The sequence below is a fragment of the Chelonia mydas genome, chromosome 6 (assembly GCF_015237465.2).
Source record: "Chelonia mydas isolate rCheMyd1 chromosome 6, rCheMyd1.pri.v2, whole genome shotgun sequence".
In the NCBI taxonomy this organism is placed as follows: Eukaryota; Metazoa; Chordata; order Testudines; family Cheloniidae; genus Chelonia; species Chelonia mydas.
This window is the reverse complement of record NC_051246.2, coordinates 40,245,886-40,273,847: the sequence shown is the minus strand read 5'-3', so window position 1 is coordinate 40,273,847 and position 27,962 is coordinate 40,245,886. Positions and strand designations below refer to the sequence as shown.

The window sequence follows — 27,962 nt, the reverse complement described above, 5'->3', positions numbered from 1 at the left end:
CTTACAGATCCACTGAGTTTTCTAAATACAAAATGAGGAGCTTAATGTCCAAAAGCTGCATTCAAAGGAATTTTAATCTTTACTTGGAAAACTGTAAGCCACCCAGAAGTCACAGAAGTAAGGTCGCTAGAGGCCATGAAGAATTTCATTGTGAAGGCAGAACTGCTGGAGCAGATGACGCGACGTACCAGATCTTCACTGAATTTAGCTGTTGTCTTGAAAGTTTGAGTAGTTTGGAAATCCTTGTGCCTTGCCTGCATATGGTAGCAATGCACTCATATTAGTGAACAGCAGAGAGAGCAAAGCTGTTGCATCATCTCTATACTGATTATATTTTATGTAAACAAGCCCTCAGCAAGAATTTCTGTAGTTAAATGTGTTACCAACACTGGCAATTAATGTTAAATTATCTTAACTAGCAGAAGTATTGCAAAGTTTAAAAATTGCTGCTAAAAAAAAAGTCACCCCATGGGGCAGAGAAGTGGATTATGCTGCATTCTAACTCAGCTTCCTTGCTGTAGCGGCTATCACTACAAGTTTAGACACCTACAGCCAGATCTTCAGCTGGTACAAATCATCACTTCTATGCTGAAGTCAACAAACCTGCTCCAATTTATACCAGCTGACAATTTGGCCCATAAAGGCGGCCACAGTATGTTTTAAAGAGATACCGTCACCCTCAATTCATGAATAAAAAGCGAAGCCACCAGTACTGTAACAATTATGTCTTCCATACCTGAAAAACAGATCTCAAATTGAAAAAGCTGGAGCCTGATTCTACTCCCACCGAAGTTGATGGTAAAATTCTCATTGACCTCTGTGGGAGCTCCTGAAAACTAGCCTTTTTATTCTAGTCAGTACAGGCTCTTACACGACCCTCATCACTGTCATATTTGAGCACCTTCCAATAGTTCATTGAGTGACATGACTGACAAGCATCACATTCATTTCATTCCCTCCCTCTCTTATCTTCCTTCTAATACCTGCCGATTTCTGAAATTATGTTAACCTGTAATGTGTGACTGCCCCAAAAATACACGTTAAAGAATGGGTAACTTAACTGAAACTAGATTCAGATGACCATCAATGAGTTTGGAACTTGGCCTTTACTGTATGGGAACGTGTTCAGACAGATTAACACACTATAAGTCAAATTCTGCCAACAGTTACACCGCTGGAATCCTACTGACAGAGGAGAAATCTGCTTTTCTTGCCAGACTTATATGCTAAGTTTGTATTTAGTGCTTTGGGGGTGCACTACAATAAGGCCTGTTAGAACTGGTCTTTTGATCTTTATAGTATGAAATTGAGTAGATATAGAAAAATGACAACTGGAAAAACTTTTAAAAGATTCCCTGGTGAAAACTTTCAAGGGTTCTCAACTAACCGGTCAAGACTACACGTTCATACACTGGATTAAATGGAGATGGCACTGAAATTGTTTTGTTATCTAGTGTCATTTTATTTCGAAAAATTGGAAAAGCAAAGCAGATTAAGGAAACACACTACTGACTTGAAGAAATGCAATCAAAGGTAGGAATAATAATATATGACAGGGGGGCGAAACTTACTGACCCTCCGAGCTGCATACAATAATCTTCAGAAGTTCGAGAGCTGGGCGCACCTGCCAGAGCTCGGGGCTTCAGCCCTGCAGGGAGTGCTTGCCTGGGCTAAAGGGGAGGGTCTCAGGGATCAGAGCTTCAGCAGGAGCAGGGCTGAAGCCCAGAGCTCCGGCAGGCATGGCCCGCATATCAGAAGCCCTGAGAGCCCCCCGTCCTGCTGGGCAGAAGCCCAGAGACCCCACCACCCTCCCGCAAGGCAGATGCTCAGAGCTCTCTCCCCCACCCCCACAAGTCTGGTAGGTGGAGAATAGGGTGGGGTGGAGGGCTACATGAGCTGCACTTTATCAGTAGAAGAGCCACATGTGGCTCACAAGCTGTGGTTTGGCCACCCCAATATATGATGAAGAGTCAAGGCTGAGACTTTCAAAAGTGACTACTGATTTTGGGTGCCTCCATTCCCAGGTGCCCAACTTGAGACATGTTAAAGGGGCCTGCCATTCAGAAAGTGTTAAGGACCTGCCCTCTGAAAAGGATTAGGCCCTTTTAATGTGCCTCAGGCTGGGCACCTAAAGCAAACACAGTCGCTTTCCCCCCGCCCCATACATACCAGTATTGTTAATATAGTGACTGATCCAGTCAATGAAAACAGCAACGTTTGTATATACTCCTGGGTAGTTTTTCCTTCCACAACCAAAGCCCCAGCTTATTAGTCCACTCAGAGTGTAAAATCCTGAATCTTCTGAAGGACAAACTAATGGTCCACCTGAGTCACCCTGCATTGTAAGAGAAAATAGTTTATGTTACAAATTAACATTGCCTTTTCAATGTGTTGCCATGACAAACCTTGACTCATTATGTGTTTGATTCATACTTAACTCATTTCTTTTCGTCCTTCTTTTTTATCATAGGCTCACGATGTGCCATTTTTGTGGTGCGTGGGTGGGTGTGTAATATGAACAGCTGATGGCACTGTTGGAATGACAAATTGTTTCACAATGTACCAGATAAGTAACTTTTGTCCACAGTGAAACAGACCCTTCCACTCACATCTCAGCACTCCCTATTTCAGAATCAAAGATCTTTGCAGTTCCCTGATAAGCACAATAGTGGCACTTTGGGTTAACTTACCGTGCACGAGTCCTTTCCCTCCTCCAGAGGGAATCCAGCACAGAGCATACGCTGGGTCACCTTGCCGGGATGGCTTACATAGTAGTTCTGACATGCCTCCGAGACTAGGATTGGGACTTCCAATTGCTGAAGTTTATTGGACTTTTCTCTGTCTTGAAGTGAAAATAACTTAAAATCACAGGTCTGTGTTTTTGCTGATGAACACTGATATACACCTACCTCCTGCCAGTGTCAGACATGAGAGCTGAAAAAGACCCATGAGATCACCATGCCCTTCCTCCTGACAATGCAGGATTGCTCTCTACTAGACATTTTCTCATGCTTTGTCCTATCTTTAAATGTTCAAGTGATGAAGTTTCCAGTACTCCCCCTCTGCAGACTGTACCACATTTTAATAGATCTGATTGTTACCACGCCCCATGCACACCTCGCCATCTATGTAATCAAGAACAGATCCCAATTAACAAATTAATTTTCTAGAAGCCAAAGAAAGATACAATTTGCTTTCTCATGTGCCCTGTAGTGTTTGTTAAAATACATCTGCAGTATGCACAGCCCCATAAAGTGAAAAAACTTGCATACCTTCATTATGAGTACCCCATCCTGTGGTGGTGCACACCCTAGAAGGCTGAACCACCTCATCCTTCTCAGGCAGGCACACTGGACGCACGTAGTGATTAAACTCCAAGGGCTCAGTCAATTGCAATAATGCAATATCGGAATCCATGGTGATCTCGTTAAAATCTTGATGAATAATGTACTGCTTCACTGATCTTCTCTAGAAAAGGGAAGACACGGCAATTCATTGAATGAGCTGGCAGCCTGGTGCTTTAAAGCATTCCAGTTTTATGAATGTGCCTGGAGCTCTGGGGATGGTGCATGAAGAACCACCAAGATTATTAATGATTAAGGCTGCGTGTCTGTCACAGAGGTCATGCAAGTCATGGATTCTGTGACTTTCCATGACCTCTGCAGTGGCCGGTGCTGGCTCAGGGGCTGCCTGAGCTGGGCGGGTCCTAGGCCAGCAGTAGCAGTTTGGGTGTGGGAGGGCGCTCAGGGCTGGGTCAGGGGGTTGGGGTGTGGGGCAGCACTTACGGGGGGGGGGGGGTCCCCAGCTCCCATCGGTATGTCCCTGCAGCTCCTAGGCAGTGTGGCCAGGGGGGCTGTGTGTGCTGCCTGTGCCCACAGGCACTACCCCTGCAGCTCCCATTGGCTGAAATTCCCAGCCAATGGGAGCTGCGGAGCCAGCACTTGTGGCAGGAGCAGCTCACAGAGCCCCTGGCTGCCCCTCCCAGCACCAATAGGGGTCCCAGACCACCCCACCCCCCCCAGCATCCCCAGCCTGGCCCCCTCCCCCCCCCCCCCCCCCCCCCCAAGCACCCACAGTTCCCTGGCTCAAGTTTTAGTTAGAGGTATATAGTAAAAGTCTTGGACAAGTCACAGGCCGTGAACTTGTTTACTGCCTGTGACCTGTCCATGACTTTTACTAAAAATACCCATGACTAAAATTTAGCCTTATTAATGATTAGCTGCTGGAAAGCAGCTGTCTTGTCATGATAGGTAAGAGATACACACATAGGACATTCAGGAACTAAAATCAGCAGAATGGGATGCGGAAGGGAAGCACACCAGAAAGCATTTGTATTAGCAACGATCACCAGGTCTCACAGGATTTAGAATTAAGATACTGCAGCAGTTGTGGCTTAGCCATTCCTCCACCATGCGCTGCCCCCTTTGCATCCTTCACACTTGTGAGTTGGGAGCAGTGCGCAGAGTTTGGGGCTCACTACTGCTCACCTCCGAATTCTGTGCTGGCACTTAAACTTCCTTGTGCGCATCTGTAGCCTCCATTTATATTTGCACAGCAACTCAACAATCTGCTGCATCCTCCATGCTACCAGGTTGTGAGAAGTATTTAATGTACAAACCAGGTTTAATTCATACCTGACTGTGCTCTTGCTCTGTAATATCATGGAGTCCAGCAACCACCATCCATAAATCTCTGTACTGTTCCCTAAAAAAGAAGAAAGCAGGAACATACTCAGGGCTCTTCTCACCATGAAGTTTGTCTAACAATCTCTGGCATGATTAATCCTTAACAATCTAAGATTTAAGTTTAGAGGCCCAATCCTATCCCATAAATCAACGGGAATAACTTCAATAGCAACACAATCAAGTCCTGTAACCTGGCAGTGTGATTAGGCAAAAGAATTATTTGGGCCAGGAGGAAAGAGCTTGCAGGGTCTGATTTTTATACAAAGCATCTAGAGAAGCAGCAGGACATAGACATGCTAGGGACCAAATCAACACTTAACATCATTTTTTAGTTTCACGTCAGTTTTTCGTTAAAAAAAATAAAAAATGATTAACAGCATCACAGATCAAAACACAACAGAAAAAATGTCATATCCTTTACAGTTGTTTCTCTTTCTGTTGAGACAAAAATCAATTAATGCAGAACCACCAGAGGCCATATAAAGATTCTGATGTGATGAGATCATGCAATGTAGAATTTCCCTCTGACCACAGTTCTCATAGGTTTTTCTTTTCTTTTCTTTTTTTTTTTTTTTTTTTTTTTTACAGCAAAATACAGCAAAAGCAGGACACCTGGGGTAGAATTTCCAAAGCCACCTACATCCCATTTTCAGAAGTGTCTTAGGCAGTTCAGAGCTTAAGTTCCTTTGAAAACAAATCAGTGGGGTTTAGGACCCTAAATACCTGAGTCACTTCTCAAAATGAGACTTAAGACTTCTGAAAATTTGACCTCTGATTTTAAAAGATAATCTCAAAATTATCTGAAAATGGACCAGAATTTCTAGGGTCAACCCTGGGAGAAGAAGCTCTTGCAGAAAGAGAGCCCCCGCTGTGGAAAGAAAACCCAATAGTAAGAACAGGAGGATCTTTATATGTGCTTTTCATTAAAGTACAAAATGAACACAGTCATATAATACTCATTACAAATGATCTAGAAAATACTCGAGAGTTACAGTACTTTTTGGAAAAAATATTTTTAGGGGGAGCTGCCGCTGCCAAGGTCCATGATTAACTCCTTCCATAAAGGTGTCCTCCCCAATCCCAGTAACAAGGGGTAGAATCTGTGGGTTTATGAGCTTCTTAATAATGACAAGCCTATCACAACCCTCTGGGAAGATAGACCAGGCCTCCTGTTGATCTCCCAGGATCTAAACAGATTCTGAAGGATCTTCTGGATTTGTGGATGGGCCCTGGCAGCTCATGCTATGGAGAGGCACAGGACAATCAGGGAGGAATTCCCCAGGGCTGACAAATTTGGGGACTATAAATCTTGTCAGTATCCCCTTATGTATCAAATTAATTGTATGAGAAGATGTTAGCTGCCCATGCTTTACACCGATCTAATAGAACTAAATCAAAACACATCCATCCATCACATTGTACAGTACATGACATTTTGTGATAAAAAACTCCCTCCAGAAATCTTATAGTATCTTCTTTCCACGTGTACCTACTTATAAGTAAAGCAGTGAGCAGCTGTGACAACCCACTCTTTGGTAAGAGCTGCTCCTCCACAGATGTGCTCAGCTGAAATCTGTATGCTGACCTGCCAAGGCCATGAGAAGGGCACAGCTTCCTCACCACCCATTATCCTACTGAAGAGAAACCTGGGCTGATTTGAAGGCACTCCACAGATGTCATCTGTTAATATGGAACATAAAGGGTTTATATACTCAAGGAGAGTTCAGTTTTCAGTGGGGGAAAGTTTACATTTGCTTGACTGCATTTACTGTGAGGGTAGCCTACCTCAGCAACCTTTTTCCTAACCCTAAACCTCCCCCACTGCAATGCATCAAAATGTGTAGGGACACCACTACCAAGAGAAGATGCTTGTTGCAGAAAAAGAGCCTATTCATAAGAGTAAGATCATCTACAGTACAATGAATAAGTCTTAGGTCTGTAGTATATTGCGGACTCACCCCACTCTATAAACCTTTAGGGGTGAAAAGACAATTTCTAAAAGTACAGGCATGATTCTCCAGTGTCTGGTGTTATCACTTACACTAGTACAAAGTGAGTTTTTGCAAAATGTTACCAAATCAAAATAGTAGCATTTTAAACCCACATTTTACTGGTGTAAGTGAGTGCACAAGGTGCAGGCACCAGACAGACAATCAGGGCCTACTGCTCTAAAGCCAACTCTTTATTCTTTACACCTTTATTTCTTTAGCTCTTCTCAGCTGGAGCATCTTGGAGCAACTCAAGGTACAATCATAAGCCCTCCTCCCCACGCAAATTATACCACATTCCCACTGAAGAAGGTGTATCACAGGCTGCCTTACCTGGAATTTCTGTGGTGGTATCTAGACCCTCAGGAGGTGCTGTTTCATTGTTAGAATCTGATATATTTAAATCTAGCAAGTGAAAATAGCATATTAGTGTATCTCAAATGAAGTTACTCTTGGTTTTGTCACAGAGGTAAACTAGTAATTTCTTGTGATTTTAGTAATCTATCTACAGGGGAACAACATCTGATGACGGAAATCTTCAGTTACATTTTACGAGGAGACTTACCCAGAGCAAAACCAGGTGAAATACCAAGATTCGCTGCAGAGCCCCCTGCTGCCCCCAAGGCAAAGCAGGCTGCCACGTATACACTATGTTTCAATTCTTTTACCTGCTACATGAATGAAGGAGAATGTGGCTTGGAATCCCCCAAAGGTCTCGGTTTCATCTGAATGAAAGATGATCAGCATCATGCTAGAGGTGCTCAAAACAGGCGCTGGGACAGCAAATCCACAAGACCTAGCTAAAGACAGACCCAAGATTTACAAACGATTATATATAACTATTATATCTTTTACTGGCAACAAAAGAAAAGGGGAAGGTGGAAAGGAGAAGCACACTTTTTCCAAAACACAGACATGATTGGAAAGAAACCTACTTTTGTATATGTTAGAATGAGCTCTCATGGAACTCAGCAACACTATTTCAATCCAAATTCCAAACTTCCCAAAAATTCAAGGCGTTTGGATCCAGGACTTTGGTCCATAAATATAGAAGCCATTTGCAAAATTCAATTTTGTGTTTAGGTTTTCAGATCCCCTCCCATGTCTCAGGATAATTAGATCTGGTCCATGTCTAACCTCAGCTGTCAAGATGAGGATTTGTGGAGCATTCATGCATAGATTTATATCTGCCAGCTCTGTTGTGGGTATTTGTGTCCTTTTCATCATGTTTCACAACTGTGGGAGGAATACATTGGAGATTTGGCTTTCCTTGCATCATCCAAGTATCCCACTGTCATTAACTGACCAAGTTATTACAAAAAATGATTACAGTTTGTAGTTTACAAATGGTACCACACCGTTAGATGTTCCCTTTTCTCTCACCTTCTCATCTCAAAAAAGCTACTGTTACCTTCCAAAGACACAAAGCTGCTCCCAACAGCAAAACTACATTCTCCAGCAGCTTTCAGATTCCTCCAAACAAAGCCAATTTCAGTCAGTAAAGAGTAATCAAAGCCTACAGGTGAATTCAGCCTTGCTATGCTGCCGCAAAGGGGCTGAAAGTAACCATAGGACTCCTCTGGAAAATATCCCCAGTGCAGGAATCCCTCTCCACCCAATCTCCTGCATGGGCTGGAGTGGCAAGGCATTGGCCATGGCAGTCCTGTACTCCTGCACAAGCCTATAGGAACCATTGCTGGAGGTGCAAGTTAAGGCAGTCCTGACGGCTTCCTTAGACCACCAAGGGCCCAACTGGTCCCAGCAGTCTCTGAATAAAGGGAGGCACAAGCTACTTCCCCTGTGTCTTTGCTCCAACACTAGCACCAGCACAGGGATGAATTGGGCCTATTATGTATTCCAAGCCCTTGACAAATGATAGAACAAGTCCTTAGGCCCAATTCTCCTCTAACTTATTGGTACACTGCCATAAACCTGGGGCAATTCTAGTGAAGTTAATGAGAGTTACACCAATGTTCAATGGGATAGTGAAGAAGAACAAGCCCCTGAAAAGCAAACTGAACTCAGGTCACCTGAGCTGTTTTGTATAATCAGTGTTGTCAAACACCAGTGGTGCAAAACACGTATCTGGCAGTATTTCCTAAGCACTGCATTTAGGATACAATTTAAATACCCAAGATTTTAATGATGTAGATATGTTTCTCTATTTAAGTAAATGGATAGTAGATATAGTCCTCTGAAAAGGATCAGTGGTGAAAAATGTCAGTGTTTACTGTACTGAGAATACTATTCATTTCAGCATCTAGTGGCAGTAAAGGGGAATTGCTCTTTTTTGATTTGTTACTTTACAGGCTGTCAAGTTTTTACTTGCTAAATTATAGTGTTTGGAGATACAAAATGAGAACAACAGAAGCCAGGTCTGAATCAATGACCTGTTTTGAAAACCAAAAAACAAACCTATTTCTTCCTCTCTTGTCACATCCTCATACACTGTTACAGAGTCATAGGAGCAGTCTTCATTTTCCTCTATTTCAAAATACTCATATGTAAGCTTAAAAAGAAAAAGGAAAGAATTAGATTATAGAGCTAGTATTAAGAGATGGGAAGACCTATTACAGATCTTTAATACCCTAGGTCATGCTCCTCTAAGGACAGGATACAGTCCCCTGATAGGTTTCAGAGTAGCAGCCGTGTTAGTCTGTATCCGCAAAAAGAAAAGGAGTACTTGTGGCACCTTAGAGACTAACAAATTTATTTAAGCATAAGCTTTCGTGAGGTACAGCTCACTTCATCGGATGCATTCCAATGAAGTGAGCTGCAGCTCACGAAAGCTTATGCTCAAATAAATTTGTTAGTCTCTAAGGTGCCACAAGTCCCCTGATAGAAGGTGTATGCAATATTAAACTGATTCTTTGTTTTATCTTCAACAAAAGGCTAATAGGAGGAAAATCATTATGTTTATAGCTAGTGAGAGAAATATAATTTTAATTTACACTAGTAATGAACCAAAACACCCAGTTCAAACATCCCCAAAACTTTGGAGAAATTGGAGTTTAGACCTAGATCCAGATCCACGATTTGCAACTAGTGCCAGCGGGCCAAGCCAAAAGCCCAAGTCTAAATGATTCCAAACTTTGTTACAGTTCTAACAGATCTGAAATATGAGAATAGAGCTGTTTTTCGGATTGAATGTAACAGGCATGCACTGGACCCACCAGCACTACACAAGAATTGAAGGTGCTAACTAAAGTAAGCGTTTGTTGCCAACACTTAGTATACGACTTATTTCTTTCCAAAAGAAATTATCTGCACAGAATGAAAGGTGTAAGCCCTTCCTGCACTGTACCTTGATTACATGGTTCTCTGGAGCATGAATAATCCAGTGACAGTCTGCCAGATTGTTGTACGGCTCAGGATAGTTCATACTTTGTATCACTCCTCCTTCAAAGAGGACAGCTAAGGACCCGCAGCCAGAATCTAGAAACACACAGGAAAAAAAAAAAATCAAAGGGAAGCAAGTGTTTTCCTATTCATTGTCCATCCATTAAATTAAAATCCAGAACAGCTCCCAAGCAGTGCTCTCACAGGTGAAATACAAAAAAAGAAAGGGAGAATGATTTGGCCCATTACTGTGATCCATGCACAGAGGGGACCCTCTCCCCTCAGATCATCCCCCTCCCACATGGGAGAGAGAGCCAGCCCACTGCAGTAACATACTTCTCCCAAACCTGCAGAGAGCACTCTGCAGGTACTGGGATCTGTGCAGAGCCACAGCAGAAGGAGTGTGACAAGAAAAGGCCAGGGAGCTGCACTTTGCCTCCCCCTATACCCTTCGGAGATCAGGTTGGAAAGGTAACATGGCCAGTGCTTCCTCCAGATGGCAACCTCCTTTAAGAGGAGTGCTGGGGGCAGTTGCCACACAGTTGCAGAAGCCTTTAAAAAGGAATCACTCTGCCAAGGAATGAAGCAAACAGTCACAGAGACACAAGGCCTCTCTCTGCTTGATCAGGGGATCTTCCAGATTTGGAGGCTGGCCCTGGGACCTGTTCCATGGGGAAAACAAACCCCACCCAAAAACATTTCCTCCTACTTAGCAGTCTCCCTTGGACTCCCTCCTAGAAGGAGTGATTGGACCCAGGATCCTCTGTAGCATCTTTCGCCTGAGGATCTCTGCCACTGTACAAACATTAATTAATTAAATAAGCCTTAGAACACCCCTGTGTTGTAGGGAACAGGATGTGATCCCACTTGGTTGGTGGGGAGGAAATTACCGGGGGGGAGGGACTCTCACTGAGACAATCTCTCTCCTGATTCCTCATAGCAATAGGGTTTTTCAGGACAGATCCGATAGTCCCATTTGCAGTTAGTTCCCTTGTCCTCTCCATCCCATCATCTGCTTAGAAAGAGCACTCACACACCTTCATCCTTTATGCTAATGCTTTTTCAGCCTCAAACCAAGCCTCAGACTGAACTTAATCAAGATCCATCCCCACTTTCTCAGGTCATGTGCCTGACAATGCAACTACATAGGCCTCAGAACAGCTAACTTCAAGAATACATTGGATTTTATACAACGAATTGACAGGGAGGATATAATACAGCACTAACACTTACCAGGAAGAGCATCTGGTGAAAGAGCTCTGTACACCATTGAAAATCCAGTTCCAGAAGCCTTGTTATCAGAGACAAATTTCAGCTTTATACCATTGGAACTGAGCAAAATGGGTAGTGGAGAGTCAACCCCACAGAATCTCCCTGCAAATTACATATTTATTATTAGAGAACAATCATCTTTAAAAAAACGTAGTAAAGTTGGTTGAGAAAATGTATGCATATCAAAAATAATAAAACCTCAGCTACAGTATTTGGTCATTAAAAAAAATCAAAAGTACAAATAACTAGAATTCTTACAGTCCCTCAGTTTGGGCTTTTCAAAAGTCCAAAAGCTTTTACATCTGAAAAAGCCCAAAAGCTAAAAACTAACATCCTCTGTGCTGGCCCATTATCATTTCACTGAACCTTCAGTTCCTCCTCCAAACACTTTTCCCCAATAAATTGTAATAAGTGGGTAATACCACTCACTCTTGCATGAGTTGTCAGCAGGCTTTCAACCAAGGCCCTTTTTTACCAAAACACAAGCCTCTACCACTTAAAGTTAAAGGGTAACTCCATTAGGTAGCGGAAATAGTAAACTGCTAGCATCTAGTGGCCAAGCTCCTAAAGGGACACATGACATGTAACTTGCAAGCATGAGTTCAGTGTGATCAGTGACAACACATATACAGCCTGAAAGCAGTGGATCCAGTTTCTATTATAACTTTAAACAACACTGAAGGACTCTATGAAAATATTTCACAGAATCACTGAAAAGCAACTCACCAACAAGTCTGTCATCTTTTGAATACACTGACAAAGAATCATAGTCACAGAACATGTCTGACTCCACATCAAAGTGGGAGAAATTAAGTAGTATATGCATTCCTTCTGGGACCAGCAGAGTCCACACACACAACCTGCAATGACACAAACTGGATGAGTTCTTGTTTGCAATCAAACAACAAACTACAGCTGCAAGGTCATTGCATGTAGCTTCTGAAAAAGGAATGCTTGCATCTACTCACTGGTTGTTTTGATAGAAATGTTTGGGACTTTCTGGGAAACGTAATTCACCTTCATTGCTGGGGAGTTTACCATCCTGGATGCTACATGATGCTGCATTGTGGGGGTTTGAAATGAAACAAAAAATTAGGTTTGACATACAGTCATCTGCTACCCCCAAAAGCTCATCTAGCATGGAAGGAGGATTACAAGATTACTGTTTTAAAATTTCTCAGATACATTTTTGTCACAAGATTAGATTTGTATTGCGTCTCCCTCCTGTTTACTCCCATTATTCACATGTAGGGGAACAGACAGCAAAGTTTTAATGCACAGTGAGGCCCAGGAAAAAAAAAAGCTATCTAAATCCCTTTACGTTTGTACGATAAGAGCATTAGTGCAACATTTTTATCATAAGGACTGTCAAACAATTAAAAAATAATTGCAATTAATCACAAGATTAAAAAATAGTCATGATTAATCACAGTTTTAATTGCACTGTTAAACAGAATTTTAAAATGTATTTAAATATTTTGGATGTTCTTATACATTTTCAAATATATTGATTTCAACTACAACACAGAATACAAAGTTTACAGTCTTCATTTTATATTGTGATTAAATATTTGCAGTGTAAAAACACAAAAAACTATTTTTCAATTCACCTCATACATGTACTGTAGAGCAATCTCTTTATTGTGCAAATGCAACTTACAAATGTAGAGTTATTATTTTCTCTTTCGTTCTTTTTTACATAACTGCACTCAAAAACAAAACAATGTAAAATTTAAGATCCTACAAGTGGAAGCATGAAGGGGTATACGAATGTTTAGCGTATTTGGCACGTAAATGCCTTGCAATGCCGGCTACAATAGTGCCATGCTAATGTCCTTTTTCACTTTCAGGTGACACTGAAAATAAGAAGCAGGCAGCATTATCTCCCATAAATGTAAACAAACTTGTTTGTCTTAGTGATTGGCTGAACAAGAAGTAGGACTGAGTGGACTTGTAGGAGGTGAATTGAAAAAAATACTATTTCTTTTATCTTTTTTACAGTGCAAAAATTTATAATAAAAAATAATATGCAGTGAGCTCTGTACACTTTGTATTCTCTGTTGTAATTGAAATCAATATATTTGAAAATGTAGTAAAAACAAACTATTTATAATAAATTTAAATTGGTATTCTATTATTAACAGTGTGATTAAAACTGATTAATAGTGACTATATTTTTTAATCTAGTTAATTTGTTTTGCATTAATCGCATGCATTAACTGTGATTGACAGCCCTATAAATAAACCTACTTGTTTACTGAAGAGTTGAGTACAACTACATAGTGGAAAGGAAGAATGCAAACCACAAACTCTATTTTTTATATATAACACTTCAAAATATGCCCACTCAGTTTCTGGTTCTCATGTACTGTTTGAGTTTTCATTTCTACCATGCAGAGGAATATTTAACTATTTTTAAAAATATATGTTTACAAGTAATGCAAATAAAAATGAATGAAAACATTTATTTTTATATTAGGTGCTCTAAAGGATTTTTTTTCAAATCCCACTTCCCTTTCTGAGGTCAACCATATTTAAGCACACTCTTAGGTGCCTTCCTGAGTAGGGACAGACTTAAGCATGAACTTAAACTTTAAATACATATTTTGCTGAATCAGGGTTTAATTGTTTACAAGATCAGACCATAAATATGTATTTTCCCCCCATCATAGCTAATGTAACAATAGAGTTTTTATATCATTTGCCATAATATCTCTAACACAGGTAGAAGTTTAAAGTACTCACCTGTGGAACTTTTCATTTTCAAATCTAGTTTGGGGGAGGAAAAAAAGGAATTTTAGAGAAGCACATTCAGTCTCATGACAAATCTTCTATACACTTTGCCTTTATCAGAATGAATAAATTTGTAAAAACTATAGTGAATTTTAATCAAACTTCTTTTTTAAATCAGAAATTACTAACTCTGGGCCAGACTCTGTCACCTTTAGGGCTTCTGGAATAAGATAGGGTGTGAATTTTAAGCAAAATATGTATTCCAGAATAACTCCATATGTGGACACACTTATTTTGAAATAACAGCACTTTTATCAGTTTAGTTTAATCTATTTTGGAAGTGGATTAAGCTAGTTCAGAAAAAGGAACTCATTCTGGAATAAGAAAGTGTGTCCCCCACATGGAGTTATTCTGGAATACCTATTTTATTTATATTTATTATTAATAAAATAGCTATTCCAGAATAACTCATATGCAGACAAATCCTTAATCAAGTAGAGTAGCATCCTACTCTGAGTAGTCCCATTGAGCTGAATGTGATTACTTGTGGAGTAAGGTACTATTTAGCAGATTAAGGGTGGCAGAATCTGCCTAGTAGTGTCATACAAATGACATTCTGGGCCTGATGCTCAGTTGTACTATCAGACCCCTTGTACTGATCTGACATTGTGAAGGGGCTGTAAGGTGGATGCAAATGGAATTTATGATATTTTATGGGTTGTTTCTAAAGCACCCCTTTTTATGTTGAGCTAGGTTATTTCCAAATAATTTAAGCAGAATAACCAAAATAAGTAATAAAGAAGAAGAATATATGAATAGGGCTGATAAAAAAATTTCCACTCAAACCTTTTCTTGATGGAAAATTAGAATTTCAATTAAATGAAATTTTGCATGGAAAGCAGGTGCTTTCCTGAAGACATTTCAGTTTTTCACTGGAAACCAAAATCCTGAAAACAAAATGTTTGGTTTTTTATTTGATTTCAGGGTTTTTTTTATATTTCAGTTTTTCAATCAAAAGTTGAAACTTTCAGTGACATTTTCACATTTTCACTAAAAACTTTTTTTTGTTTAAATTCTGTGGGGGGAAAAAAAACGTTTCCAGTATATGTGAATCTCAGCTAATGCATATTTATCTCCACTTATACTCCCACAACCCTTGATTTCATTTAAAGAAAATAGCCCAAATTTGAAGAAAATATTAGCTCAACTTATAACTGCTCTGAGTAAAATTCACCCTTGTGTAGAGTGACAACACAAAGCCTATGCACCATTTAAGTCATCAGCTCCATTAATTTAGAAGTGGTGAATAATCCTCATGCTGACCCTCTGCAAGTGAGTGAATTTCACCCTCTGTGCACAGTGAGGGAAAGTGTGAAAGGTGGAGAACTCATGAAAGTATGGATTTCTCCATACATTTACAACGCCTGACCAACCACAACTCACTCAAGGAAAGCTACCAGTGACTTCAAGAAGTGCAGGTTTGGGCCCAAGAGATCACAAATATTCTGCTATAAACTAATGAAAAGGATGTAAATGAATGAAAGTTCCATTTTAACACACCAACTGAATCCAATCCTTGAAACTCAATGATTGTCCAGGGAGAAGACAAAATAAAATAAAATGATAATAAAATAGTCACCATTTGCAACAGTTCTAAACAATGACCTTTCTATTCCTATGAAGGATCAGCAATCGGAGTGCTGTCCAGCTAGACACATAATGAAATCCATAATCGTTATTTGCTATGAAGCAAAGCTTAAAAAAAGAAAAAAAAATGGAGCCATGAAGAACACACCAGGAAATCTTTACTCCTACATATTACTAATGTATTTGTGGAGGTTTTATTACCAGTATTGACGTTTTCTTGAATCCAGGAGAGCACCTTACGAAGATCTGTGAAAACCCCTGGCGATCCTCTCTGATCATACTTTTTCCTCATGTTATCATTCCAGCTTCGAGCACATCCCATACCCCAGGAGGTCACCCCAGCTAGAGTCCAGGCACCATGCTTACGCCTACACAAAAGAGGGCCTCCAGAATCACCCTATAATAAAGGTAACCCATCTTAATATAAAGCATGTATGTGACTAAGCAAGTATGAGCTCCCACTGGATGATTCCAGAAAAATCCAGCTGTATTTTGTACAGGAGTAATCCCCCTGCTATTTTAGGGCATGTCCCTTTAAGATAACCAAGGAAATCAGACTGTGCCTCCACAGCTGGGCTTGCTGTATTTAGTCAGGATCATTGTGAGGGTGAGAGGGAGGAAAAAATAGACAACCATGTTCCCTGCCTCCAAGATGCGTGTCCACATTTTTAGTGCAAGAGTGGGATGAGTTATGGTCTTAGCACAGGACTGAAGCGAGGAACTCGAATTCTAGTTCTGGTTCTGACACTGATTCCCTCTGTGGCCAGGAGTGTCTCATTTAACTTCCATGCCTCAGTTTTTCCTTCTTGATAATCAGAGCACCACTTTGTTACTTACCTCCCTGGGGTATTATGAGACTTCATTAGTTAATGTTGATGAAGTGTTCTGAATATGAGAAGTTCCAAGTGTTATTGCACTGGGACATGTTCCAAAAGGCTAACCTGAAAGGTTTTCCAAACCCTAAGTAATTTCAAGGAACCCATACACAAGGGATGTGAGAATAAAATGGAGTGAAGTCATGAATGGATTATACTGGCCATCCTTGAAGAGTTAAAATATCAAATGGATTACACTGCTGATCATTGTATTATAGCATACGTCTATTCACTCAAAACACAGACACACACAAATGTGAGCTACAGCAAGGTCTGCAAGGCTATCTGTTCCACCAACCTGGCATGCATCCTTTCCTCCATCTGGAAATCCGGCACACATTAAAGTGTCTCCTCGGATTGGATTCCGTAAGGTTGACAAAGCTCTAGAACATTCCTTGTTGTCTAGGATTGGCAAGTCGACTTCATGCAAGACCTGAGGGAGGATTCCATCTAAAATAGAAGATGAAAGAAAAAATAAGGAAACGAGTTTGCTCGACATACTGAAAGTTCAGTGGATAATGATAGGGGTTTTTTTGGCGAAGTTTCATTGTCGAAATGTTGTATTTTGAGAAACAGCCATTGGGTATATGACTGTGTGAAGTTTTATGTGGGTGTATAATATTTCAATTCAAATATTGATCTTTGGCTGCATAAAATTTCAACTGTCCTGATTTGAAAATGTAGGCCCCTATCCTGCAGTGACGTGTGCAGGCACTGGGATCTGCCCATGCAGAGGCCATTACAGGATAGGAGCCTTAGAAAACAGGTTTTCATTAAAAAGAGACCACTTTTAAAACAAAAATCAGCTCGTTCTCCCCCGCCCCTCAAAGTCCTGTTTTCATGCAAAATATCCCCCCAGACATTTTCACCCTATGAAATGGGATCATTTTTGTAACTATGAAATACAACTCCTGATTTCAAGATTTTCATATGATGTTCAGATTATATACCACAGATGTATTTTAAGTTTGTTATAAAACCCTTATTAATACATATAGAAAGAATTTCAGTTCACCTTTAAAGAAAAAGCAAAACTATTCCACCCTCGGACAGTTGAACTAAAAGAAAAAGTTAAAATGTTCAAAATAAAATACTTGGATATGTAGTAGGACTTGAGTTTATACCTCCTGCTTCCACAACCTCCTTTGGCAAACTACTTCAGAGTTCTGTAATACATTCAGGGTGAAATTTACTCTTGTGCACAGTGCAAAGGGACCACACAGAGCCATTGTACCACTTAAGCTCTGTTTTGAAGTTCCAATTCTGATTCTTAGCTGCTGTTTTCTTCCTGGCCCACCTGTGGCTAGATGCCTAAATTGTCTGTGTTCTGACTTTCAGATACAAGCTGACCCAACATAATATGTTACAAAACTGAAGAGTCAGAAAAATGTGGAAGGCTTTGCATTAGAATCCCAGTTAAAAGAACACTCTCGCTCTCGCAGAGTTTACACCATTTGTCTGGTCTGTAGATTTGATGCTGCTGCACAAACTGCTAAGCACCTAAATAGGAAAAAAATAAAATAAAGGAGCTTATAAGCCATACTAAGAAAATTAAAAAGTTATTTCAGTGGCTTACTCTCTTTTAGACGGCCCCAACCACAAGTGGTACAAACATCTCCCGGATCAAACTTTTCACCCACATCAGGAAGGCAGGCTGGCAAAACTGATGAACCTACCATGAATATACATGGAATTTCTTGTTAAACATTTGAAAGAAGACCTTAAGAACATAAGCTTTGTTTTACTTCTCAACTAAATCTTTAAATAAAATAGCACTGTAATTTATTGTGACATCAATCAGAGAGTTAATCTGAAAAAGACACCTGCTACAAGCTGCTGGAAACTCATTCATTCCCTCAGAGTATGATAACCAATGCCTGTTTTCAAAGCACCTCTGAGGAGGTTACCTTCTTTCCTGGTGCTTTATTGGATGAATGTATTCTTTTAACCTGAGAATTCATTGGTTCATTGTGTTGCCATTTGTTAGCTTGACAGAATGGACGACCAGATTAAGTCATAGGTATTACAGACCTTAGATACTCAAATTATCTTTCTATAAAAGAATCTAAATTTTCCTATTAAAAAAATAATCTGGTCCTCATGCTTGCAAAGGAAACCATTCAAATGTGAACCGAGTATAAACAACACAGGGACGCGTGCCTGTGTCTGCAGAGAACCTGAAACAATAGATCTGAGAGAGATAACTGGCTCATGCATCTCAATGTGGTATTAACAGCAAGGTACACTGCTCCAGAGGGCACTGTTAACACTACTCCAGGAGACATCCCTGTGTAAGAGGAGAGAGTGCAGTGGGCCCAGCTCGCCCACCCTGACTGCTGGAGTAAGTACTGAAAGAATGAATGCAAGCTGCTGTCCCTGTCTCTGTTTCCTACTCCCAAATGGAGGTGGGTCCATGCTGTCACTATAAAGAGAACTCCATGTCCTTCCTCTGCTTCTATGGGAAGGAGAGGGGAACTCCAGTCACCTCTACCAAAAGTGGATGGTGGGGTGATGACACAGTAGCAGGGCCATAGAAACGGCCCATGTTATGTTATGTCTAGGGCCATAGGTGCTGGAACTAGGGGTGCTACTGCACCCCCTGGCTTGACATGGTTTCTATTGTATACAGGGTTTACAGTTTGAGTTCAATGGCTCTCAGCACACACACCCCTATACAATTGTTCCAGCACCACTGACTAGGGCCCTGAGTTGCCTTAATCTGGCCCAGCTGGAACATACTGGGAGTGCCACTCTGTGGACGCACGAACATAATTTCTTTTCAACACAAGCATTTCAGTTAAATACTTAGGGCCAAATTCTAACAGCTGTACTCCCAATGAGTAATACCCTATTCTTCAAGGTTGTGCTCCATGTGAATAAGTCTATTCACCTCAGTTATTTTTCTGACTTGCCTCCAGATCTTTAATTACTCTTTCTCAAAAACACAAAGGCCATGCACACTGATGTATTCTTATTTTTCCATCTCCATTATGCTGTAGATTTTATTATGGTACAATTATTTTTTCTATGAAGAAATGTATTTAAAATTAAAATAAAATATTTCTCCTTAGGAGTTATGCTTTAACAACAATGTTTAACAGGGAGGTCTGTGAGCTTAATGTTTATAATTACAAATAATTGTATAGCATTGTGGCCTTACTAAAGTTGAAAGCACCATCCAGCTTCACAAGGGCAATGTCATAATTCATTGGTCTTTTGGGGTTGAAATTTGGATGTTTAATGATGGCTTTAACTGGTAGTGTCTGCTCTCCTTCCTCCATGAGACTTAAATCATGTTCTCCAGCAGTGATGTTCAGGTAATCGCGTAAGTGTCTGTAAGGTAGAAAGTTAACGTTTAAAGAGCAAAAGTAGAAAAACGGGACAATGAAAAATATAGGCATTCTTAGGTATGTCTGTACTGCAATCAGAGGTGTGTTGGCAGCATGTGCAGACACCTCCAAGCTAGCTTTACTTTAGGTAACAGTAAATCTAGCAGTAAAGCATGGATTTCAGCATAGGCTAGCTGTCTGAATAAATACCCAGCATCCTGAATGGGCTTGTACAGCCCACACTGAGGCCCATGCTGTTGCAGATTAACTGCAGTTGGTATTGAAGATAGTTGGCTTAAAGCTAGCTCAGGGATGTCTACACATGCTGCAGTCACACCTCCAACTGCAGTGTAGACATCCCCTCAGTCTTTTTAACATACAATTTTGATAAGGACTGCCATTATGTAGCACTTCCCATCCACAGATCTTAAAGCACTTTACAAACATTAATAGATTATCCTCACAACACCCATGTGAAGTAAGAAAAGATGGGGAAACTGAGGTACACAGCAGTGACTTGCTCAAGCAAAACAGCAAGTCAGTGGCAGACCCAAGAACTTCCTTATTTCTAGCCCTGTGCTCTCAACATTAGATCATGATGTTTTTTCGGATGGGAAAACTAAGGCACAGAGAAACTAACCTGTGACTTCCCCAAGATCATCCTCTGAGTCAGTGGCAGAATCAGGACTAGAACCCAGATCAAAAAATTCCCAGTCCTGTATCCTAACAGTAAGGGTGAAATTCACCACTATGCAGAGGAAAGCACTGCTTACACACCATTTAGCTCCCATTTGGACCCTATTGTGAGGGCATAAGTGCCATTAAGTGGTATATCATCCCTGTGCTGGCTCTCCCCATAGAAGTGGATTCCATCCTAGGTCTCAATGAAATTAGCAATGCAGTACAATAATTACACAAAACTACTGCATACATAGATTAGACACTTCAGTAGTTAGGAAGTGCTGGTTTTCCAGAGAGAAATTCAGTTTTGATCTCCTTATGCTGGGATTTACAAAGGCACCTAAAGGAATTAGGTGCAAACTTCCCACAGAATTGGCATCTAACTCCCTTTGATGCCTCCGAAAATCCCAGCCTAATTTGTTAAAATTATTCACAGGTAGTAACCAGACAAGGCATTTTCCTATTAACATGCAAAACTGAACCCCTGTCCCTTTGATGAATCTGCTCAGTGATATGAGTCATTCCTAATTTTTAAAAAGTAACTGTTATACATTGATAAGCATCGTTAGCCTTCTGATTTCTCCATGAAAGTGCTGATTCATAAGGCTTAAGCCAAGGGACAGAAACTGGGGTTAATTCAGCTCCCGCCTCTCCCCTCAGCTCCCAGGTGTGGGATCTTTAATTACTATGTGTGACCCGGGCCCCTTGATGCCAGCTGGCAGAGGACACGGAGTATATACAGTTTTACAGGGATCCCTTGATTCGGATAGATTCATAATAGTTCACCAAAAGGTAGTATGTAAGGTCTCTACAGAGAACCAGTAGCTCATAATCATCATTGTGACATGTATGGATAGATTATTAAGAAGTTATGTATCTATACTGAAAATGATGTTCTTAAGGTTCCTGTCAGGAAGCAGGTAACAGACATTTATATCTCTGTCTGGCCATTTGGGTAGTGTGTATTGTATGCCTCACAATGTATGCCTATTTGGATACTGAGCTAAGGGCTAAGTAAGGCTGTGTCTACACTGCCAGTTTCAGGGCTAAAACTTTAGTCTTTCAGAGATGTGAAAAAACACCCCATAGTGCAAAAGTTTTACCACTGAAAAGCACCGGTATAGACAGCGCTTCATCGCTGGGAACACAGTTCCCAGCAATAAAGCTACCACCCCTCATTCAGGGTGGTTATTTTTTTTTATCGCCGGGAGAGCTCTGTGTGACTACACTGCCCACGTCACAGCGCTGCCGCAGCCACGCTGTAATGTGGGCAGTGTAAACATACCCTAAGACTGCAAGAAATCGACTAGAGAGGAAATCTACAGGATGAAACAAACAGCAGAGAAATTCCCTATTTATGAATAAAAGACAAAGAATTGTGCTGGTATATCTTGGAATACAAAGGAACACACTAGGTCTGTCACCTAGCGGGCAAGCTGACAGCGTGCTTGTCTCGGAGAAGGCCACAGTCAAGCCAGGCTGTAAAGTGCTGCAAGGATTTTGGGTGCGCAATACTCTACATTAAAGACGTGATTACATGTAGGCTCTAGAATGTGTAACCATTTGCTGCCAATACTTCTCTTTGGTACTACTCGAATCTCTGTGTTTTGTTAAATAAACCTTATCCTTGATTTCACAATACACATATCTAAGTGCTCTGTGTTAAGTGGAGTGGTAATCTGAGGAGGAACTGGTAAGCAGGGGCATGCTGCTTCTTTGGAAGCAGTGAATCTGTGAATACTGCAAGTATGCGGTCAGTGAACCAGAGGCTGGACACTCCAGAGAGATGCTTGGTGGCTCAAGCATTGGAGTGTGCCAGTCGCTAATCTACAGAGCGACAATGGAGCCTGCAAGGCTTAAAGAAGAGAAAGTGCTTGTGTTGCCCATGGAAATGGGGAACTGACCTACAAAAGGCATAGACAAGGCTTCCTCACGCTAAGGGCAGGTTGTAGCGAGGAGCCTCATAGCCCTGGGTTCCCCCAAGATGTGTTATATCAGAGGAGGTTAGGTCAGGGGTATCAGTCATTGCTAATTGCAAAGAGAATCTCCAGCAGCAGTGCATTCCCTGGTGCTATAATGGGACCCAGTTTGTACTCAGAGGTAAGAGTGCCACCTATTGAGTCTCTAGCTCTCTTCCATTAGCACCCTCGATTTTACTGGAAATCTTTCATCCCACAAGATTCCAGTTTTTGTTAAGGTTTGTTTCTTTTGAAAAGCCTGATCCTGCATTTCAAAATTCTTGTTATTTTACTGGAAGTTTGTGGCATGCAATGAGGCAGGATTGAGCCCTTAGTGTCTTGCATTATGCCGTTTCGAAGTAACCTTTACAGAAGTATTACACTCCATTGGTATTGCTGGATGCACATTCCCATCCCCGAACAACATAGCTGCTCCTTACTACACTTTGGGTCTATTTTCCTCCTTTAAATGGCTTGTGAACTTTTATGAGTTCTTTTCCATCCCCCCACGCGCCCAATAAAAATTCAATTTGCAACCAGTATTTTTCAGATGGAAAGGTTATTGGGGTCTGTAAACAATTGCCACAAACAAATGCCATAGCGCAAGCACTTTTACTAGCAATACACTTTTCTTCACTTGCAGCCCTGTAGTAAAATTCCTCATCCATACCTGTCTAAAACACAGTGAGCTGCCGTGACCACCCACTGAGCAGAAACAATGGTGCCTCCACAGAAATGCCTTTGCCATCGTTTCAAGGAAACCTGCATCATAAAGAATGCCTGTCATGTAAAAATCTGTACATCTTATTTGATCTAGGAAAGAGAGCATTCTCAAAGCCTTCACCACATTACAGTTAACACTGATTAAGAAAATTCAACAACACTTCTTGGCATTCGGGCGGGGTTTGGTGTCCTCAGCTCTTAGAGCTCCCATTGAGCCCCAATAAGTGTTTAGTTTTACCTCCAAAAAAATTTGTGACATGAGTACAAATTATATTTCACAAAGGCAAAAAGATGGACATATTCAGCACACTGGAGAGGGGAGTTGGTTGTTTAGACTCTATACAATACAATTCAGACAGGTTGCCAGAAGTCTTCACAGCTGTTCGGTGTCCTATGTGAAATTAGTTTGCGGTCTCAGACCACCAAACAGTACAAGGCACCACCCTCTTCCCAATCACTACATTCTCTGGAGGTTTGTGATGGTTCTTTTATTTTCCACACAAGCTCACCCATCCCTATTTATAACAGACCAGCTACAGACTCCCTTTAAGACCCAATAATAAACATAACAAAAGTTTCTAGGAACTTGGAGAGTGTGGAAATTATTCCTGCCTTCTGTCTGCTTCACTGCTCTTGCTAAAAGCAGCATGGAACTCAACAATAGAGCACCAGATGTGCCAATGAGCACAAAGTACCCCTGCCTTTCTGCTTTTGTTACATCTATGAAAAGTTGGGCCTTTGTTCCCAAAGTGGCACAGGATAAAACTGCATTCCCTTGCGCTAACCTGCCATGGATGCGAGCCTTGTTTCACCTGGTTCCCACCAACAATGCGAGTGAGGAGGTTGAAATTATTCCATGGCTTCATTTCATGTGGCTTGTGTCCACACCTAGAATCTGAAGGGTATCAAAATCAAATCAATCAAATCAAAGAAAAGAAAGAAAATGAGCTTGTGTGTATCATTCTGTTCTTGACTCTAGCATCAAAGATTTCAACACCAACAAGCATGCAGACATTCAGGGGTAGAATCAAGTAGGAGACATATAAGGGCCCAATCCTATAGTCCTCTCAGACAATCAACCCCATTGAACACTCATTAATGTGCTTGGTCTCTATAGGATCAGGAATAATTCTGTGTTTCCTCATTGCCTTTTTATTCTGGATCTAAAATGCTGCAGCTGCACCACTGTAGCGCTTCAGTGAAGTCGCCACCTATGCCAACTGGAGAGGCTTTCCTGTCGACGTAGGTAACCCAACTCTCCTAGAAGCGGTAGCTAGGTTGATGGGAGAATTCTCCTGTCAACCTAGCACTGTCTACACCAGGAGTTAGGTCGGTTTAACTGCATCACTCAGGGGTGCAGATTTTTCACACCCCTGAGCGACGTAAGTCTACTCACTTCATGTCCTAGTGTAGACCAGGACACAGGTTCTCCATTTTTTGTGCCTGCACTGGGTACAGTCAGAAAGAAACTTAAGCTTTCAAGGTGATAAAAGCTGCTCCAGCGCCACTTTTTTCCAGCCCTGCTTTGAAGCACTCACAAATCCAGGGAACAGTTTTGTTACATTTTAATATGTCCTGGGATGCTGATACTGTGAGATGTCTGTTTGCTCTGCTCTGTGTTTCTGAGTAGTGTCATCAGCTTCCTTCATTTTGGGAGGGGAGGGCAGATCTGTATTTTTTTCTTACACTATGAAGCCATTTTTAAGCTTTCCCATCTTTTCCTCCAATAGCTGCATTCCCTGTTTTTCAGATTGTAAGCATTTTATGCAGTCATTCATGGTAGAGGGAAGATGAGGACCCATTTTTACACCCCGCGAGACAAAGTGAACCCATCTTCAAGCCCGATCCTGCAATCAGTTTCACACTGGTGGACTACTTCACCAGAGCCTTATTGACTTCAGTGGGACTCTGCCGAAATGCAGGAGTGCAGCTCAGGCTGCAGGACTAGAGCCTCAGTATTTGTCTTGTATTCTTGAATTCACCACCAGCAAAGTGCACTTTATTGGCTAATTAATGGAGGGAAGCAGTGGAGCAAAAGTCTGACAGAATTGGTTTAACCTGCAATTGGTGTCATAGCTTATAGAATCATAGAAACGTGGGGCTGGAAGGAACCCCGAGAAGTCATCTAGTTCAGCCCCCCTGTGCTGAGGCAGGACTATGTAAACCTAGTCCATCCCTGACAGGTGTGTGCCCCCTCATGTAAAACCAGCTCTATCTCTAAATACTTCATGCAGCAGACCAGTGACTCACCCATTGCTATATGTTCTGAGATCTGAAGGCAATCACTAATGTAGAGAACCTGTATCAGACCAGCCAAGAGCAACTGTTTACATGCTACAGGTGCTCTCCATTTGGGTGTCCTCATGTTTTATTTTTACTAATATGACTTTTTTCTGCCATGAACAAATATTAAGAGGCAAACAAGGAAAAATATATATAGGAACACTTAAAACCCCTTTAATCTGAAATTCCCTTTTATATAAATGTTGGGAATGAATTGCTGTTCCATTAACTCCGTCAATTATTGGACCATGCATTTAGCCAAACTTGTTTGCATCCCTTAAAACATTTTGGACAAATAGGGTTGACCTACCCACTACATAGGCTTTGATAATCAGCAACTTATGGGTGGACTTTTCAAAAGCATTCAGCACTGGCCTAAATACCTCTGCTACCCAGCTTGCTCTCTGAGACAGATATATTTATATTTTTTTAAGTGTGTGTGTGTGTGTGTGTGTGTACACAGAAAAACACTTACAGCAATAATACTGAGTTTATAGAGGTTTTTTTGCAAAACTAAACTCAATCTTTCCAATTTCAGCAACTACTTGCAATCTGTATTAATGAAAAGGGCATTGTCGTTTTGATGCATTTTCCAAACCCAGCATATTACCCATAATTCCCATTTTTGCTTTTCTATTTGAAACTGTGTGAAAATTTTCAGTGAAGTCAAAAGTCTCCAAAGCATTTAACAGACCATGTATATAGGGTTCTCTCACCTATCTCTGCAATGCAGCTACCTGTGTGGCAGAATGCTGCAGCAATAAAATGTGCCATTATTTAAGATACCAAGAGTAGCTGGCAGTGTTTGTAATAAAATGTTCCAGGGACACTTTTGACTTAAATGTCCATGAAAACAAATTAAAAAAAACAGTGGAACTATGGGTAATTTGCTGGGTTTGGGCAATGCAACTCCAAAATTTCTCTTTTCACTTGTTCAGCTTTGCAAGCATCTGCCAGAACTGGATGGTTTGCTGCGAGCTTTGGCACTCCACCACCAATAAAACTTAGTCCCATTGCTATCAGAATATTTTGTCTACACACACACACACTTTACAAAACAACAAATATATTGCTGCCTCAGTGAGTCAAGCCTGAAATTTAATTTATCCTTTTGCACAAGTGAAGTTGAGATCACAAAAAAAATACAATTGGCCTGATTCTGATCTCATAGATTTACTGCACTGGAGTGTCTCTGGATTCTCAGACTGTAATTGAAATCAGACCCTGCTGACCACATGCATATTTTTGCATTATTCAATAAGAGATTGATGGAAATCCACAACATGACTCTTAACACTTCTAATAATGATTGCCATATTCCTAAACCAAATAGCAATTAAAAAATCATGAGGTATGATTAAATTGGACACAGTTGTGAAAACAATCCAGATTAGTCATCATATTTCTACCCAGTGTGGCTGGAGAGACATTTCTAACAGTGGTTTGTGTCTTGACACCCATATAAAAAGTGAAACAAATAATCTACACAAATGAAATCATTAGAAATATTCAGGATTTTTTTTTTCAAAATGGGTCCAAATGGAGTACACTCTGGGATTTTAAAATACAAGACAATTTAAAAGAGGAGCTAGTCCAAGTCATTTCATTTCAACTGAAGTAAAGACTTTGGATTGATAACATACAATTGGCACAGAAATAACTACATCAGTTTTAATCCACAACTTTTGTTATTTTGGGGCAAAACTGCAAAGATCTTATTTTGATTTAGTTTAGCTTGTTAAAGGAAGAATTAAGCTAAATTGAAAAACCTTTTATTCTCAAGTGTCCACTCACAAACATGCAACAACATAACAAAAGGAGTGGATTAAACCTCATACTGTAGACCAGCGGTTTTCAAACTTTTTGAGCTGAGCCCCCCCCTCCCCCTTTGAGTTACAATTTTTGGTTGCGCTCCCCCGCAACCATACAAAAAGAGATTAGTCACAGGGTGGAGGTGGCGCTCCCTCTCCGAGCCCTGCCATGCCGAGCTGAAGCCTGAGCTAAAGCCCAAGCCACCTGGCATTGCCGCTCGCCACCCCAATGTTCCTCTGTGCCCCTTTATGGGGGGCGCACCCAACAGTTTGAAAACTCTGCAGTGGACAGACATGACCTAGGGTCAGATTCTCAACTGGTATAAATTAGTGTAACTCCTTTACTTCAGTGGAGCTACACTGTTTTACACCATCTGAGAATCTGGGCTTTTGCCTTTAGAAAATGATTAAATCTTGATCCTACCTTTTTGTAGACGCAGTGGCACGGAGTTTCCTTCTCTAAGACAAACTATCCCAAGCATGAATAAAAGCAGGTCGCCTAGGGCTACTGGCATTTTGAGGCTGTAAGTGACCAAGTAAAGATGGGAAGAGTTTTTATAGGGGGAAAGAAGAAAATGACGCTGTGGGAGACCAGCAATTGACTAATTAAAGTGGAGGTTACTCATTAATCCAGCCAT

The 27,962-nt window shown here is 40.9% G+C and overlaps 1 protein-coding gene across 4 annotated transcripts; it reads right to left on the bottom strand.

Moving 5' to 3' along the window:
- Nucleotides 1-56: 56 nt before the first annotated feature.
- Nucleotides 57-27,962, bottom strand: OVCH2 (ovochymase 2). Of its 4 annotated transcripts, XM_027821192.3 has the most exons (21): nucleotides 27,749-27,958; nucleotides 24,016-24,125; nucleotides 23,178-23,269; nucleotides 19,700-19,872; nucleotides 18,116-18,211; nucleotides 16,838-16,989; nucleotides 15,866-16,061; nucleotides 14,030-14,053; nucleotides 12,253-12,343; nucleotides 12,011-12,144; nucleotides 11,246-11,386; nucleotides 9,978-10,108; nucleotides 9,089-9,182; nucleotides 7,342-7,473; nucleotides 7,007-7,078; nucleotides 6,179-6,365; nucleotides 4,635-4,704; nucleotides 3,273-3,468; nucleotides 2,691-2,842; nucleotides 2,170-2,335; nucleotides 57-254 (listed from the first exon to the last, which is right to left on the bottom strand). In XM_027821192.3, the coding sequence occupies exons 1-21, from the start codon at nucleotides 27,837-27,839 to the stop codon at nucleotides 205-207; spliced, it is 2,550 nt and encodes an 849-aa protein (XP_027676993.2). In that variant the 5' UTR covers nucleotides 27,840-27,958; the 3' UTR covers nucleotides 57-204. The 4 variants fall into 4 exon arrangements, 3 of the variants coding, with proteins under 3 accessions (XP_027676993.2, XP_043404850.1, XP_043404851.1); XM_043548915.1 differs by lacking the exon at nucleotides 57-254 and having other exon boundaries at nucleotides 2,296-2,531; nucleotides 27,749-27,962; XR_005225437.1 differs by lacking the exons at nucleotides 57-254; nucleotides 2,170-2,335; nucleotides 2,691-2,842; ... (2 more) ...; nucleotides 6,179-6,365; nucleotides 9,089-9,182 and having other exon boundaries at nucleotides 27,749-27,962.